The sequence below is a fragment of the Lates calcarifer genome, unplaced genomic scaffold (genome assembly GCF_001640805.2).
Source record: "Lates calcarifer isolate ASB-BC8 unplaced genomic scaffold, TLL_Latcal_v3 _unitig_682_quiver_2169, whole genome shotgun sequence".
NCBI classification, from domain to species: domain Eukaryota; kingdom Metazoa; phylum Chordata; class Actinopteri; family Centropomidae; genus Lates; species Lates calcarifer.
This window is the reverse complement of record NW_026117905.1, coordinates 4,905-21,309: the sequence shown is the minus strand read 5'-3', so window position 1 is coordinate 21,309 and position 16,405 is coordinate 4,905. Positions and strand designations below refer to the sequence as shown.

The following is a 16,405-nucleotide window of genomic DNA, read 5'->3' as shown; positions in this document are numbered from 1 at the left end:
CCCTGTTGCTTCAGCTCTTCCCTCTGGTTATTAGAATTTTGTTTTTCCATTTCAACCTTCTGCTTCCATTGATTTTCCATGACTTCTCGTTTCATTACCATCTCTGAGAGTATACGATGAGAGCATTTTTTTCTGTTTGCATCAGCTCAGTGTAAACCGACATCTGGGTTGTCTCTTTATCAAAGTTTGCAAGTTTTTTCTGCAATGCAATGCACAATCTTTGCATGTCTTTATTGTTTTGGTCTATTTGCTCTATTTTGTTTTTGATGTCTCTATGTGTATTTTTGTTCAGTTCTTGGAGTTTACTCTCAAGGTTTGTATGAATAGTATTTTACTCATGAATTGATCTTCTTTGACTTTCAACTCTGACTGTTCATCTTTCACTTTATCTTTCTCACTCTCAAGTTTTTGCCTGTCCATATCAAGACTAGTCTTCAGCTGACTGATTTGTTCTTTTTCTAGACTTATGCTGTTGATAACAGCTTCAACCTCTTCTTTCTTCTTGTTGAGATCCTTCCTCAAAAGTTTCAGTCTCTTTCTTCCAATACAGTGCTCCTATAGGTTTGTAGTTCCTGAAATTGTGTTTTGAGGTCATTATCCTTTAGTTCATGTTCTTTTTTGTTTCAATTTAATTATGTTCATCTCATTCTGAAGTGTCTTTATTCCTGTCTGAACCAGATGGGTCAAATCTCTAATGTTGGTTTTCTCTCTGTTCATCTCATCAATCAGAATGTCTGCATGTTCTTTTTTCTTTTGAAGTTCAGTCTTTATGATTTCCAAATTGTCTTTTTCCTCCTTTATATGTCGTTTCTCTTGGTCTAATAGGTCACTTTGTTTCAGGATGTCAGACCTCATCATCTCCAAGTCCATTTTATCTTTGTTCATCATCTCATTCACTCTGTCTAATTCTTCTCTCTCCTCCTTCAGCTCTGCCCTCAGTTTGTCAAGATGTAGTTTTTCATTCATAAACTTTTGCCTCCATAGATGTTCAACATGCTCTTTCTGGATGACCATGTCTGACAGTATACTTATCAGACCTTCCTTTTCTCTCTCTAACAGCTCGGTGTAACAATTCATGTTTTCTTTCTGTCCATCAAGCTCTGCACACTTTTCTTCCAATGCAGACCACACCGTTAGCATATCTTCGTTGTTTTTGTAAACGTTCCATTTTGTGTTTGATGTCATCACTCATTCTTTCTTTCAGCTGTTGAAGTTTCACCCTCAGACTTTCTAGGACTTTCATTTTAGTCATGACTGGATGTTCTCTCATCATCATCAGTTGAGACCTTTCTTTTTCCAGTTTGTCCTTTTCATTCAAAACATGGCTTTCTTTCTGTCCATGTAAATCCTCATTTGACTGAGACATTCTCTCTCGCTACTGATGCTGATCATCATAGCTTCAAGTTCTGCTTTCATCTTGTTGAGATTCTTCCTCAAGAGTTCCATTTCTTTTCTTTCTGCCAGCACCCTCTTCTCAATGCTTCCCAGTTCTTGTTTTAGTCCTCTGGTGGCGTCAATCTGGACTTCTTGTTCATCTAGTTTTAAAGTAATCTTGTTAACGACTTGTTCAAGTTTGTCTCGCTCTCTGGGCCTTTTTAGGGTCAGCTCTTTAATGTTGGTTTTATTTCTGTTTATCTCATCAAACAGACTCTCTGCATGTTCTTTCTTTCTCTGTAGCTCAATCTTTATAATTTCCAACTTTTCTTTTCCCTCTTTTATGTCTTGCTTCTCTTGCTCTTCCTCTTTTTTTGGCATGCTCTAACAGGATTCCTTTCTTCAGCTAATTCATCCTCTCTCCTTCAGTCATCCCTTCGTGTGGCTCTTCCCTTCTTTTTTTTTTTTTTTTTCCTTTTAAACCTTCTTTATTCAATTTCTGAGCACCGATGAGAGCATTTTTTTCTGTCTGCATCAGCTCAGTGTAAACCGACATCTGGGTTGTCTCTTTATCAAAGTTTGCAAGTTTTTTCTGCAATGCAATGCACAATCTTTGCATGTCTTTATTGTTTTGGTCTAATTGCTCTATTTTGTTTTTGATGTCTCTATGTGTATTTTTGTTCAGTTCTTGGAGTTTACCTCTCAAGGTTTGTATGAATAGTATTTACTCATGAATTGATCTTCTTTGACTTTCAACTCTGACTGTTCATCTTTCACTTTATCTTTCTCACTCTCAAGTTTTTGCCTGTCCATATCAAGACTAGTCTTCAGCTGACTGATTTGTTCTTTTTCTAGACTTATGCTGTTGATAACAGCTTCAACCTCTTCTTTCTTCTTGTTGAGATCCTTCCTCAAAAGTTTCAGTCCTTCTCTTTCTTCCAATACAGTGCTCCTATAGGTTTGTAGTTCCTGAAATTGTGTTTTGAGGTCATTATCCTTTAGTTCATGTTCTTTTTGTTTCAATTTAATTATGTTCATCTCATTCTGAAGTGTCTTTATTCCTGTCTGAACCAGATGGGTCAAATCTCTAATGTTGGTTTTCTCTCTGTTCATCTCATCAATCAGAATGTCTGCATGTTCTTTTTCTTTTGAAGTTCAGTCTTTATGATTTCCAAATTGTCTTTTTCCTCCTTTATATGTCGTTTCTCTTGGTCTAATAGGTCACTTTGTTTCAGGATGTCAGACCTCATCATCTCCAAGTCCATTTTATCTTTGTTCATCATCTCATTCACTCTGTCTAATTCTTCTCTCTCCTCCTTCAGCTCTGCCCTCAGTTTGTCAAGATGTAGTTTTTCATTCATAAACTTTTGCCTCCATAGATGTTCAACATGCTCTTTCTGGATGACCATGTCTGACAGTATACTTATCAGACCTTCCTTTTCTCTCTCTAACAGTCGGTGTAACAATTCATGTTTTCTTTCTGTCCATCAAGCTCTGCACACTTTTCTTCCAATGCAGACCACACCGTTAGCATATCTTCGTTGTTTTGTTGTAAACGTTCCATTTGTGTTTGATGTCATCACTCATTCTTTCTTTCAGCTGTTGAAGTTTCACCCTCAGACTTTCTAGGACTTTCATTTTAGTCATGACTGGATGTTCTCTCATCATCAGTTGAGACCTTTCTTTTTCCAGTTTGTCCTTTTCATTCAAAAACATGGCTTTCTTTCTGTCCATGTAAATCCTCATTTGACTGAGACATTCTCTCTCGCTACTGATGCTGATCATCATAGCTTCAAGTTCTGCTTTCATCTTGTTGAGATTCTTCCTCAAGAGTTCCATTTCTTTTCTTTCTGCCAGCACCCTCTTCTCAATGCTTCCCAGTTCTTGTTTTAGTCCTCTGGTGGCGTCAATCTGGACTTCTTGTTCATCTAGTTTTAAAGTAATCTTGTTAACGACTTGTTCAAGTTTGTCTCGCTCTCTCTGGGCCTTTAGGGTCAGCTCTTTAATGTTGGTTTTATTTCTGTTTATCTCATCAAACAGACTCTCTGCATGTTCTTTCTTCTCTTGTAGCTCAATCTTTATAATTTCCAACTTTTCTTTTCCCTCTTTTATGTCTTGCTTTCTCTTGCTCTAACAAGTCCATTTGTTTCAGAATATTAGACCTCATCAGCTCCAATTCCTGCCTCTCTTTATTCATCATCTCATTAAGTCTATCCAGGTCCTCCCTGTCTTGCTTCAGCTCTTCCCTCTGGTTATTAGAATTTTTGTTTTTCCATTTCAACCTTCTGCTTCCATTGATTTTCCATGACTTCTCGTTTCATTACCATCTCTGAGAGATATTACCGATGAGAGCATTTTTTTCTGTTTGCATCAGCTCAGTGTAAACCGACATCTGGGTTGTCTCTTTATCAAAGTTTGCAAGTTTTTTCTGCAATGCAATGCACAATCTTTGCATTGTCTTTATTGTTTTGGTCTATTTGCTCTATTTTGTTTTTGATGTCTCTAATGTGTATTTTTGTTCAGTTCTTGGAGTTTACCTCTCAAGGTTTGTATGAATAGTATTTTTACTCCATGAATTGATCTTCTTTGGACTTTCAACTCTGACTGTTCATCTTTCACTTTATCTTTCTCTCTCTCAAGTTTTTGCCTGTCCATATCAAGACTAGTCTTCAGCTGACTGATTTGTTCTTTTTCTAGACTTATGCTGTTGATAACAGCTTCAACCTCTTCTTTCTTCTTGTTGAGATCCTTCCTCAAAAGTTTCAGTCCTTCTCTTTCTTCCAATACAGTGCTCCTATAGGTTTGTAGTTCCTGAAATTGTGTTTTGAGGTCATTATCCTTTAGTTCATGTTCTTTTTGTTTCAATTTAATTATGTTCATCTCATTCTGAAGTGTCTTTATTCCTGTCTGAACCAGATGGGTCAAATCTCTAATGTTGGTTTTCTCTCTGTTCATCTCATCAATCAGAATGTCTGCATGTTCTTTTTTCTTTTTGAAGTTCAGTCTTTATGATTTCCAAATTGTCTTTTTCCTCCTTTATATGTCGTTTCTCTTGGTCTAATAGGTCACTTTGTTTCAGGATGTCAGACCTCATCATCTCCAAGTCCATTTTATCTTTGTTCATCATCTCATTCACTCTGTCTAATTCTTCTCTCTCCTCCTTCAGCTCTGCCCTCAGTTTGTCAAGATGTAGTTTTTTCATTCATAAACTTTTTGCCTCCATAGATGTTCAACATGCTCTTTCTGGATGACCATGTCTGACAGTATACTTATCAGACCTTCCTTTTCTCTCTCTAACAGCTCGGTGTAACAATTCATGTTTTCTTTCTGTCCATCAAGCTCTGCACACTTTTCTTCCAATGCAGACCACACCGTTAGCATATCTTCGTTGTTTTTGTTGTAAACGTTCCATTTTGTGTTTGATGTCATCACTCATTCTTTCTTTCAGCTGTTGAAGTTTCACCCTCAGACTTTCTAGGACTTTCATTTTAGTCATGACTGGATGTTCTCTCATCATCAGTTGAGACCTTTCTTTTTCCAGTTTGTCCTTTTCATTCAAAAACATGGCTTTCTTTCTGTCCATGTAAATCCTCATTTGACTGAGACATTCTCTCTCGCTACTGATGCTGATCATCATAGCTTCAAGTTCTGCTTTCATCTTGTTGAGATTCTTCCTCAAGAGTTCCATTTCTTTTCTTTCTGCCAGCACCCTCTTCTCAATGCTTCCCAGTTCTTGTTTTAGTCCTCTGGTGGCGTCAATCTGGACTTCTTGTTCATCTAGTTTTAAAGTAATCTTGTTAACGACTTGTTCAAGTTTGTCTCGCTCTCTCTGGGCCTTTAGGGTCAGCTCTTTAATGTTGGTTTTTATTTCTGTTTATCTCATCAAACAGACTCTCTGCATGTTCTTTCTTCTCTTGTAGCTCAGTCTTTATAATTTCCAACTTTTCTTTTCCCTCTTTTATGTCTTGCTTCTCTTGCTCTAACAAGTCCATTTGTTTCAGAATATTAGACCTCATCAGCTCCAATTCCTGCCTCTCTTTATTCATCATCTCATTAAGTCTATCCAGGTCCTCCCTGTCTTGCTTCAGCTCTTCCCTCTGGTTATTAGAATTTTGTTTTTCCATTTCAACCTTCTGCTTCCATTGATTTTCCATGACTTCTCGTTTCATTACCATCTCTGAGAGTATACCGATGAGAGCATTTTTTTCTGTTTGCATCAGCTCAGTGTAAACCGACATCTGGGTTGTCTCTTTATCAAAGTTTGCAAGTTTTTTCTGCAATGCAATGCACAATCTTTGCATGTCTTTATTGTTTTGGTCTATTTGCTCTATTTTGTTTTTGATGTCTCTATGTGTATTTTTGTTCAGTTCTTGGAGTTTACCTCTCAAGGTTTGTATGAATAGTATTTTACTCATGAATTGATCTTCTTTGACTTTCAACTCTGACTGTTCATCTTTCACTTTATCTTTCTCACTCTCAAGTTTTTGCCTGTCCATATCAAGACTAGTCTTCAGCTGACTGATTTGTTCTTTTTCTAGACTTATGCTGTTGATAACAGCTTCAACCTCTTCTTTCTTCTTGTTGAGATCCTTCCTCAAAAGTTTTAGTCCTTCTCTTTCTTCCAATACAGTGCTCCTATAGGTTTGTAGTTCCTGAAATTGTGTTTTGAGGTCATTATCCTTTAGTTCATGTTCTTTTTGTTTCAATTTAATTATGTTCATCTCATTCTGAAGTGTCTTTATTCCTGTCTGAACCAGATGGGTCAAATCTCTAATGTTGGTTTTTCTCTCTGTTCATCTCATCATGCAGAATGTCTGCATGTTCTTTTTTCTTTTGAAGTTCAGTCTTTATGATTTCCAAATTGTCTTTTTCCTCCTTTATATGTCGTTTCTCTTGGTCTAATAGGTCACTTTGTTTCAGGATGTCAGACCTCATCATCTCCAAGTCCATTTTATCTTTGTTCATCATCTCATTCACTCTGTCTAATTCTTCTCTCTCCTCCTTCAGCTCTGCCCTCAGTTTGTCAAGATGTAGTTTTTCATTCATAAACTTTTGCCTCCATAGATGTTCAACATGCTCTTTCTGGATGACCATGTCTGACAGTATACTTATCAGACCTTCCTTTTCTCTCTCTAACAGCTCGGTGTAACAATTCATGTTTTCTTTCTGTCCATCAAGCTCTGCACACTTTTCTTCCAATGCAGACCACACCGTTAGCATATCTTCGTTGTTTTGTTGTAAACGTTCCATTTTGTGTTTGATGTCATCACTCATTCTTTCTTTCAGCTGTTGAAGTTTCACCCTCAGACTTTCTAGGACTTTCATTTTAGTCATGACTGGATGTTCTCTCATCATCATCAGTTGAGACCTTTCTTTTTCCAGTTTGTCCTTTTCATTCAAAAACATGGCTTTCTTTCTGTCCATGTAAATCCTCATTTGACTGAGACATTCTCTCTCGCTACTGATGCTGATCATCATAGCTTCAAGTTCTGCTTTCATCTTGTTGAGATTCTTCCTCAAGAGTTCCATTTCTTTTCTTTCTGCCAGCACCCTCTTCTCAATGCTTCCCAGTTCTTGTTTTAGTCCTCTGGTGGCGTCAATCTGGACTTCTTGTTCATCTAGTTTTAAAGTAATCTTGTTAACGACTTGTTCAAGTTTGTCTCGCTCTCTCTGGGCCTTTAGGGTCAGCTCTTTAATGTTGGTTTTATTTCTGTTTATCTCATCAAACAGACTCTCTGCATGTTCTTTCTTCTCTTGTAGCTCAATCTTTATAATTTCCAACTTTTCTTTTCCCTCTTTTATGTCTTGCTTCTCTTGCTCTAACAAGTCCATTTGTTTCAGAATATTAGACCTCATCAGCTCCAATTCCTGCCTCTCTTTATTCATCATCTCATTAAGTCTATCCAGGTCCTCCCTGTCTTGCTTCAGCTCTTCCCTCTGGTTATTAGAATTTTGTTTTTCCATTTCAACCTTCTGCTTCCATTGATTTTCCATGACTTCTCGTTTCATTACCATCTCTGAGAGTATACCGATGAGAGCATTTTTTTCTGTCTGCATCAGCTCAGTGTAAACCGACATCTGGGTTGTCTCTTTATCAAAGTTTGCAAGTTTTTTCTGCAATGCAATGCACAATCTTTGCATGTCTTTATTGTTTTGGTCTAATTGCTCTATTTTGTTTTTGATGTCTCTATGTGTATTTTTGTTCAGTTCTTGGAGTTTACCTCTCAAGGTTTGTATGAATAGTATTTTACTCATGAATTGATCTTCTTTGACTTTCAACTCTGACTGTTCATCTTTCACTTTATCTTTCTCACTCTCAAGTTTTTGCCTGTCCATATCAAGACTAGTCTTCAGCTGACTGATTTGTTCTTTTTCTAGACTTATGCTGTTGATAACAGCTTCAACCTCTTCTTTCTTCTTGTTGAGATCCTTCCTCAAAAGTTTCAGTCCTTCTCTTTCTTCCAATACAGTGCTCCTATAGGTTTGTAGTTCCTGAAATTGTGTTTTGAGGTCATTATCCTTTAGTTCATGTTCTTTTTGTTTCAATTTAATTATGTTCATCTCATTCTGAAGTGTCTTTATTCCTGTCTGAACCAGATGGGTCAAATCTCTAATGTTGGTTTTCTCTCTGTTCATCTCATCAATCAGAATGTCTGCATGTTCTTTTTTCTTTTGAAGTTCAGTCTTTATGATTTCCAAATTGTCTTTTTCCTCCTTTATATGTCGTTTCTCTTGGTCTAATAGGTCACTTTGTTTCAGGATGTCAGACCTCATCATCTCCAAGTCCATTTTATCTTTGTTCATCATCTCATTCACTCTGTCTAATTCTTCTCTCTCCTCCTTCAGCTCTGCCCTCAGTTTGTCAAGATGTAGTTTTTCATTCATAAACTTTTGCCTCCATAGATGTTCAACATGCTCTTTCTGGATGACCATGTCTGACAGTATACTTATCAGACCTTCCTTTTCTCTCTCTAACAGCTCGGTGTAACAATTCATGTTTTCTTTCTGTCCATCAAGCTCTGCACACTTTTCTTCCAATGCAGACCACACCGTTAGCATATCTTCGTTGTTTTGTTGTAAACGTTCCATTTTGTGTTTGATGTCATCACTCATTCTTTCTTTCAGCTGTTGAAGTTTCACCCTCAGACTTTCTAGGACTTTCATTTTAGTCATGACTAGATGTTCTCTCATCATCAGTTGAGACCTTTCTTTTTCCAGTTTGTCCTTTTCATTCAAAAACATGGCTTTCTTTCTGTCCATGTAAATCCTCATTTGACTGAGACATTCTCTCTCGCTACTGATGCTGATCATCATAGCTTCAAGTTCTGCTTTCATCTTGTTGAGATTCTTCCTCAAGAGTTCCATTTCTTTTCTTTCTGCCAGCACCCTCTTCTCAATGCTTCCCAGTTCTTGTTTTAGTCCTCTGGTGGCGTCAATCTGGACTTCTTGTTCATCTAGTTTTAAAGTAATCTTGTTAACGACTTGTTCAAGTTTGTCTCGCTCTCTCTGGGCCTTTAGGGTCAGCTCTTTAATGTTGGTTTTATTTCTGTTTATCTCATCAAACAGACTCTCTGCATGTTCTTTCTTCTCTTGTAGCTCAATCTTTATAATTTCTAACTTTTCTTTTCCCTCTTTTATGTCTTGCTTCTCTTGCTCTAACAAGTCCATTTGTTTCAGAATATTAGACCTCATCAGCTCCAATTCCTGCCTCTCTTTATTCATCATCTCATTAAGTCTATCCAGGTCCTCCCTGTCTTGCTTCAGCTCTTCCCTCTGGTTATTAGAATTTTGTTTTTCCATTTCAACCTTCTGCTTCCATTGATTTTCCATGACTTCTCGTTTCATTACCATCTCTGAGAGTATACCGATGAGAGCATTTTTTTCTGTTTGCATCAGCTCAGTGTAAACCGACATCTGGGTTGTCTCTTTATCAAAGTTTGCAAGTTTTTTCTGCAATGCAATGCACAATCTTTGCATGTCTTTATTGTTTTGGTCTATTTGCTCTATTTTGTTTTTGATGTCTCTATGTGTATTTTTGTTCAGTTCTTGGAGTTTACCTCTCAAGGTTTGTATGAATAGTATTTTACTCATGAATTGATCTTCTTTGACTTTCAACTCTGACTGTTCATCTTTCACTTTATCTTTCTCACTCTCAAGTTTTTGCCTGTCCATATCAAGACTAGTCTTCAGCTGACTGATTTGTTCTTTTTCTAGACTTATGCTGTTGATAACAGCTTCAACCTCTTCTTTCTTCTTGTTGAGATCCTTCCTCAAAAGTTTCAGTCCTTCTCTTTCTTCCAATACAGTGCTCCTATAGGTTTGTAGTTCCTGAAATTGTGTTTTGAGGTCATTATCCTTTAGTTCATGTTCTTTTTGTTTCAATTTAATTATGTTCATCTCATTCTGAAGTGTCTTTATTCCTGTCTGAACCAGATGGGTCAAATCTCTAATGTTGGTTTTCTCTCTGTTCATCTCATCATGCAGAATGTCTGCATGTTCTTTTTTCTTTTGAAGTTCAGTCTTTATGATTTCCAAATTGTCTTTTTCCTCCTTTATATGTCGTTTCTCTTGGTCTAATAGGTCACTTTGTTTCAGGATGTCAGACCTCATCATCTCCAAGTCCATTTTATCTTTGTTCATCATCTCATTCACTCTGTCTAATTCTTCTCTCTCCTCCTTCAGCTCTGCCCTCAGTTTGTCAAGATGTAGTTTTTCATTCATAAACTTTTGCCTCCATAGATGTTCAACATGCTCTTTCTGGATGACCATGTCTGACAGTATACTTATCAGACCTTCCTTTTCTCTCTCTAACAGCTCGGTGTAACAATTCATGTTTTCTTTCTGTCCATCAAGCTCTGCACACTTTTCTTCCAATGCAGACCACACCGTTAGCATATCTTCGTTGTTTTGTTGTAAACGTTCCATTTTGTGTTTGATGTCATCACTCATTCTTTCTTTCAGCTGTTGAAGTTTCACCCTCAGACTTTCTAGGACTTTCATTTTAGTCATGACTGGATGTTCTCTCATCATCATCAGTTGAGACCTTTCTTTTTCCAGTTTGTCCTTTTCATTCAAAAACATGGCATTCTTTCTGTCCATGTAAATCCTCATTTGACTGAGACATTCTCTCTCGCTACTGATGCTGATCATCATAGCTTCAAGTTCTGCTTTCATCTTGTTGAGATTCTTCCTCAAGAGTTCCATTTCTTTTCTTTCTGCCAGCACCCTCTTCTCAATGCTTCCCAGTTCTTGTTTTAGTCCTCTGGTGGCGTCAATCTGGACTTCTTGTTCATCTAGTTTTAAAGTAATCTTGTTAACGACTTGTTCAAGTTTGTCTCGCTCTCTCTGGGCCTTTAGGGTCAGCTCTTTAATGTTGGTTTTATTTCTGTTTATCTCATCAAACAGACTCTCTGCATGTTCTTTCTTCTCTTGTAGCTCAATCTTTATAATTTCCAACTTTTCTTTTCCCTCTTTTATGTCTTGCTTCTCTTGCTCTAACAAGTCCATTTGTTTCAGAATATTAGACCTCATCAGCTCCAATTCCTGCCTCTCTTTATTCATCATCTCATTAAGTCTATCCAGGTCCTCCCTGTCTTGCTTCAGCTCTTCCCTCTGGTTATTAGAATTTTGTTTTTCCATTTCAACCTTCTGCTTCCATTGATTTTCCATGACTTCTCGTTTCATTACCATCTCTGAGAGTATACCGATGAGAGCATTTTTTTCTGTCTGCATCAGCTCAGTGTAAACCGACATCTGGGTTGTCTCTTTATCAAAGTTTGCAAGTTTTTTCTGCAATGCAATGCACAATCTTTGCATGTCTTTATTGTTTTGGTCTAATTGCTCTATTTTGTTTTTGATGTCTCTATGTGTATTTTTGTTCAGTTCTTGGAGTTTACCTCTCAAGGTTTGTATGAATAGTATTTTACTCATGAATTGATCTTCTTTGACTTTCAACTCTGACTGTTCATCTTTCACTTTATCTTTCTCACTCTCAAGTTTTTGCCTGTCCATATCAAGACTAGTCTTCAGCTGACTGATTTGTTCTTTTTCTAGACTTATGCTGTTGATAACAGCTTCAACCTCTTCTTTCTTCTTGTTGAGATCCTTCCTCAAAAGTTTCAGTCCTTCTCTTTCTTCCAATACAGTGCTCCTATAGGTTTGTAGTTCCTGAAATTGTGTTTTGAGGTCATTATCCTTTAGTTCATGTTCTTTTTGTTTCAATTTAATTATGTTCATCTCATTCTGAAGTGTCTTTATTCCTGTCTGAACCAGATGGGTCAAATCTCTAATGTTGGTTTTCTCTCTGTTCATCTCATCAATCAGAATGTCTGCATGTTCTTTTTTCTTTTGAAGTTCAGTCTTTATGATTTCCAAATTGTCTTTTTCCTCCTTTATATGTCGTTTCTCTTGGTCTAATAGGTCACTTTGTTTCAGGATGTCAGACCTCATCATCTCCAAGTCCATTTTATCTTTGTTCATCATCTCATTCACTCTGTCTAATTCTTCTCTCTCCTCCTTCAGCTCTGCCCTCAGTTTGTCAAGATGTAGTTTTTCATTCATAAACTTTTGCCTCCATAGATGTTCAACATGCTCTTTCTGGATGACCATGTCTGACAGTATACTTATCAGACCTTCCTTTTCTCTCTCTAACAGCTCGGTGTAACAATTCATGTTTTCTTTCTGTCCATCAAGCTCTGCACACTTTTCTTCCAATGCAGACCACACCGTTAGCATATCTTCGTTGTTTTGTTGTAAACGTTCCATTTTGTGTTTGATGTCATCACTCATTCTTTCTTTCAGCTGTTGAAGTTTCACCCTCAGACTTTCTAGGACTTTCATTTTAGTCATGACTGGATGTTCTCTCATCATCATCAGTTGAGACCTTTCTTTTTCCAGTTTGTCCTTTTCATTCAAAAACATGGCTTTCTTTCTGTCCATGTAAATCCTCATTTGACTGAGACATTCTCTCTCGCTACTGATGCTGATCATCATAGCTTCAAGTTCTGCTTTCATCTTGTTGAGATTCTTCCTCAAGAGTTCCATTTCTTTTCTTTCTGCCAGCACCCTCTTCTCAATGCTTCCCAGTTCTTGTTTTAGTCCTCTGGTGGCGTCAATCTGGACTTCTTGTTCATCTAGTTTTAAAGTAATCTTGTTAACGACTTGTTCAAGTTTGTCTCGCTCTCTCTGGGCCTTTAGGGTCAGCTCTTTAATGTTGGTTTTATTTCTGTTTATCTCATCAAACAGACTCTCTGCATGTTCTTTCTTCTCTTGTAGCTCAATCTTTATAATTTCCAACTTTTCTTTTCCCTCTTTTATGTCTTGCTTCTCTTGCTCTAACAAGTCCATTTGTTTCAGAATATTAGACCTCATCAGCTCCAATTCCTGCCTCTCTTTATTCATCATCTCATTAAGTCTATCCAGGTCCTCCCTGTCTTGCTTCAGCTCTTCCCTCTGGTTATTAGAATTTTGTTTTTCCATTTCAACCTTCTGCTTCCATTGATTTTCCATGACTTCTCGTTTCATTACCATCTCTGAGAGTATACCGATGAGAGCATTTTTTTCTGTCTGCATCAGCTCAGTGTAAACCGACATCTGGGTTGTCTCTTTATCAAAGTTTGCAAGTTTTTTCTGCAATGCAATGCACAATCTTTGCATGTCTTTATTGTTTTGGTCTAATTGCTCTATTTTGTTTTTGATGTCTCTATGTGTATTTTTGTTCAGTTCTTGGAGTTTACCTCTCAAGGTTTGTATGAATAGTATTTTACTCATGAATTGATCTTCTTTGACTTTCAACTCTGACTGTTCATCTTTCACTTTATCTTTCTCACTCTCAAGTTTTTGCCTGTCCATATCAAGACTAGTCTTCAGCTGACTGATTTGTTCTTTTTCTAGACTTATGCTGTTGATAACAGCTTCAACCTCTTCTTTCTTCTTGTTGAGATCCTTCCTCAAAAGTTTCAGTCCTTCTCTTTCTTCCAATACAGTGCTCCTATAGGTTTGTAGTTCCTGAAATTGTGTTTTGAGGTCATTATCCTTTAGTTCATGTTCTTTTTGTTTCAATTTAATTATGTTCATCTCATTCTGAAGTGTCTTTATTCCTGTCTGAACCAGATGGGTCAAATCTCTAATGTTGGTTTTCTCTCTGTTCATCTCATCAATCAGAATGTCTGCATGTTCTTTTTTCTTTTGAAGTTCAGTCTTTATGATTTCCAAATTGTCTTTTTCCTCCTTTATATGTCGTTTCTCTTGGTCTAATAGGTCACTTTGTTTCAGGATGTCAGACCTCATCATCTCCAAGTCCATTTTATCTTTGTTCATCATCTCATTCACTCTGTCTAATTCTTCTCTCTCCTCCTTCAGCTCTGCCCTCAGTTTGTCAAGATGTAGTTTTTCATTCATAAACTTTTGCCTCCATAGATGTTCAACATGCTCTTTCTGGATGACCATGTCTGACAGTATACTTATCAGACCTTCCTTTTCTCTCTCTAACAGCTCGGTGTAACAATTCATGTTTTCTTTCTGTCCATCAAGCTCTGCACACTTTTCTTCCAATGCAGACCACACCGTTAGCATATCTTCGTTGTTTTGTTGTAAACGTTCCATTTTGTGTTTGATGTCATCACTCATTCTTTCTTTCAGCTGTTGAAGTTTCACCCTCAGACTTTCTAGGACTTTCATTTTAGTCATGACTGGATGTTCTCTCATCATCATCAGTTGAGACCTTTCTTTTTCCAGTTTGTCCTTTTCATTCAAAAACATGGCTTTCTTTCTGTCCATGTAAATCCTCATTTGACTGAGACATTCTCTCTCGCTACTGATGCTGATCATCATAGCTTCAAGTTCTGCTTTCATCTTGTTGAGATTCTTCCTCAAGAGTTCCATTTCTTTTCTTTCTGCCAGCACCCTCTTCTCAATGCTTCCCAGTTCTTGTTTTAGTCCTCTGGTGGCGTCAATCTGGACTTCTTGTTCATCTAGTTTTAAAGTAATCTTGTTAACGACTTGTTCAAGTTTGTCTCGCTCTCTCTGGGCCTTTAGGGTCAGCTCTTTAATGTTGGTTTTATTTCTGTTTATCTCATCAAACAGACTCTCTGCATGTTCTTTCTTCTCTTGTAGCTCAATCTTTATAATTTCCAACTTTTCTTTTCCCTCTTTTATGTCTTGCTTCTCTTGCTCTAACAAGTCCATTTGTTTCAGAATATTAGACCTCATCAGCTCCAATTCCTGCCTCTCTTTATTCATCATCTCATTAAGTCTATCCAGGTCCTCCCTGTCTTGCTTCAGCTCTTCCCTCTGGTTATTAGAATTTTGTTTTTCCATTTCAACCTTCTGCTTCCATTGATTTTCCATGACTTCTCGTTTCATTACCATCTCTGAGAGTATACCGATGAGAGCATTTTTTTCTGTCTGCATCAGCTCAGTGTAAACCGACATCTGGGTTGTCTCTTTATCAAAGTTTGCAAGTTTTTTCTGCAATGCAATGCACAATCTTTGCATGTCTTTATTGTTTTGGTCTAATTGCTCTATTTTGTTTTTGATGTCTCTATGTGTATTTTTGTTCAGTTCTTGGAGTTTACCTCTCAAGGTTTGTATGAATAGTATTTTACTCATGAATTGATCTTCTTTGACTTTCAACTCTGACTGTTCATCTTTCACTTTATCTTTCTCACTCTCAAGTTTTTGCCTGTCCATATCAAGACTAGTCTTCAGCTGACTGATTTGTTCTTTTTCTAGACTTATGCTGTTGATAACAGCTTCAACCTCTTCTTTCTTCTTGTTGAGATCCTTCCTCAAAAGTTTCAGTCCTTCTCTTTCTTCCAATACAGTGCTCCTATAGGTTTGTAGTTCCTGAAATTGTGTTTTGAGGTCATTATCCTTTAGTTCATGTTCTTTTTGTTTCAATTTAATTATGTTCATCTCATTCTGAAGTGTCTTTATTCCTGTCTGAACCAGATGGGTCAAATCTCTAATGTTGGTTTTCTCTCTGTTCATCTCATCAATCAGAATGTCTGCATGTTCTTTTTTCTTTTGAAGTTCAGTCTTTATGATTTCCAAATTGTCTTTTTCCTCCTTTATATGTCGTTTCTCTTGGTCTAATAGGTCACTTTGTTTCAGGATGTCAGACCTCATCATCTCCAAGTCCATTTTATCTTTGTTCATCATCTCATTCACTCTGTCTAATTCTTCTCTCTCCTCCTTCAGCTCTGCCCTCAGTTTGTCAAGATGTAGTTTTTCATTCATAAACTTTTGCCTCCATAGATGTTCAACATGCTCTTTCTGGATGACCATGTCTGACAGTATACTTATCAGACCTTCCTTTTCTCTCTCTAACAGCTCGGTGTAACAATTCATGTTTTCTTTCTGTCCATCAAGCTCTGCACACTTTTCTTCCAATGCAGACCACACCGTTAGCATATCTTCGTTGTTTTGTTGTAAACGTTCCATTTTGTGTTTGATGTCATCACTCATTCTTTCTTTCAGCTGTTGAAGTTTCACCCTCAGACTTTCTAGGACTTTCATTTTAGTCATGACTGGATGTTCTCTCATCATCATCAGTTGAGACCTTTCTTTTTCCAGTTTGTCCTTTTCATTCAAAAACATGGCTTTCTTTCTGTCCATGTAAATCCTCATTTGACTGAGACATTCTCTCTCGCTACTGATGCTGATCATCATAGCTTCAAGTTCTGCTTTCATCTTGTTGAGATTCTTCCTCAAGAGTTCCATTTCTTTTCTTTCTGCCAGCACCCTCTTCTCAATGCTTCCCAGTTCTTGTTTTAGTCCTCTGGTGGCGTCAATCTGGACTTCTTGTTCATCTAGTTTTAAAGTAATCTTGTTAACGGACTTGTTCAAGTTTGTCTCGCTCTCTCTGGGCCTTTAGGGTCAGCTCTTTAATGTTGGTTTTATTTCTGTTTATCTCATCAAACAGACTCTCTGCATGTTCTTTCTTCTCTTGTAGCTCAATCTTTATAATTTCCAACTTTTCTTTTCCCTCTTTTATGTCTTGCTTCTCTTGCTCTAACAAGTCCATTTGTTT

The 16,405-nt window shown here is 37.2% G+C and overlaps 2 protein-coding genes across 2 annotated transcripts; both read right to left on the bottom strand.

Moving 5' to 3' along the window:
* Window positions 1-604: 604 nt before the first annotated feature.
* Window positions 605-6,142, bottom strand: LOC127142144 (uncharacterized protein MCAP_0864-like). Its single transcript, XM_051069234.1, has 3 exons — window positions 5,274-6,142; window positions 3,053-3,495; window positions 605-1,286 (listed from the first exon to the last, which is right to left on the bottom strand). The coding sequence occupies exons 1-3, from the start codon at window positions 6,093-6,095 to the stop codon at window positions 1,094-1,096; spliced, it is 1,458 nt and encodes a 485-aa protein (XP_050925191.1). The 5' UTR covers window positions 6,096-6,142; the 3' UTR covers window positions 605-1,093.
* Window positions 5,521-16,204, bottom strand: LOC108879499 (cytadherence high molecular weight protein 2-like). Its single transcript, XM_018670774.2, has one exon. It carries the CDS (start codon window positions 16,093-16,095, stop codon window positions 6,145-6,147), a length of 9,951 nt encoding a protein of 3,316 aa, XP_018526290.2. The 5' UTR covers window positions 16,096-16,204; the 3' UTR covers window positions 5,521-6,144.
* Between the last annotated feature and the right edge of the window lie 201 nt (window positions 16,205-16,405).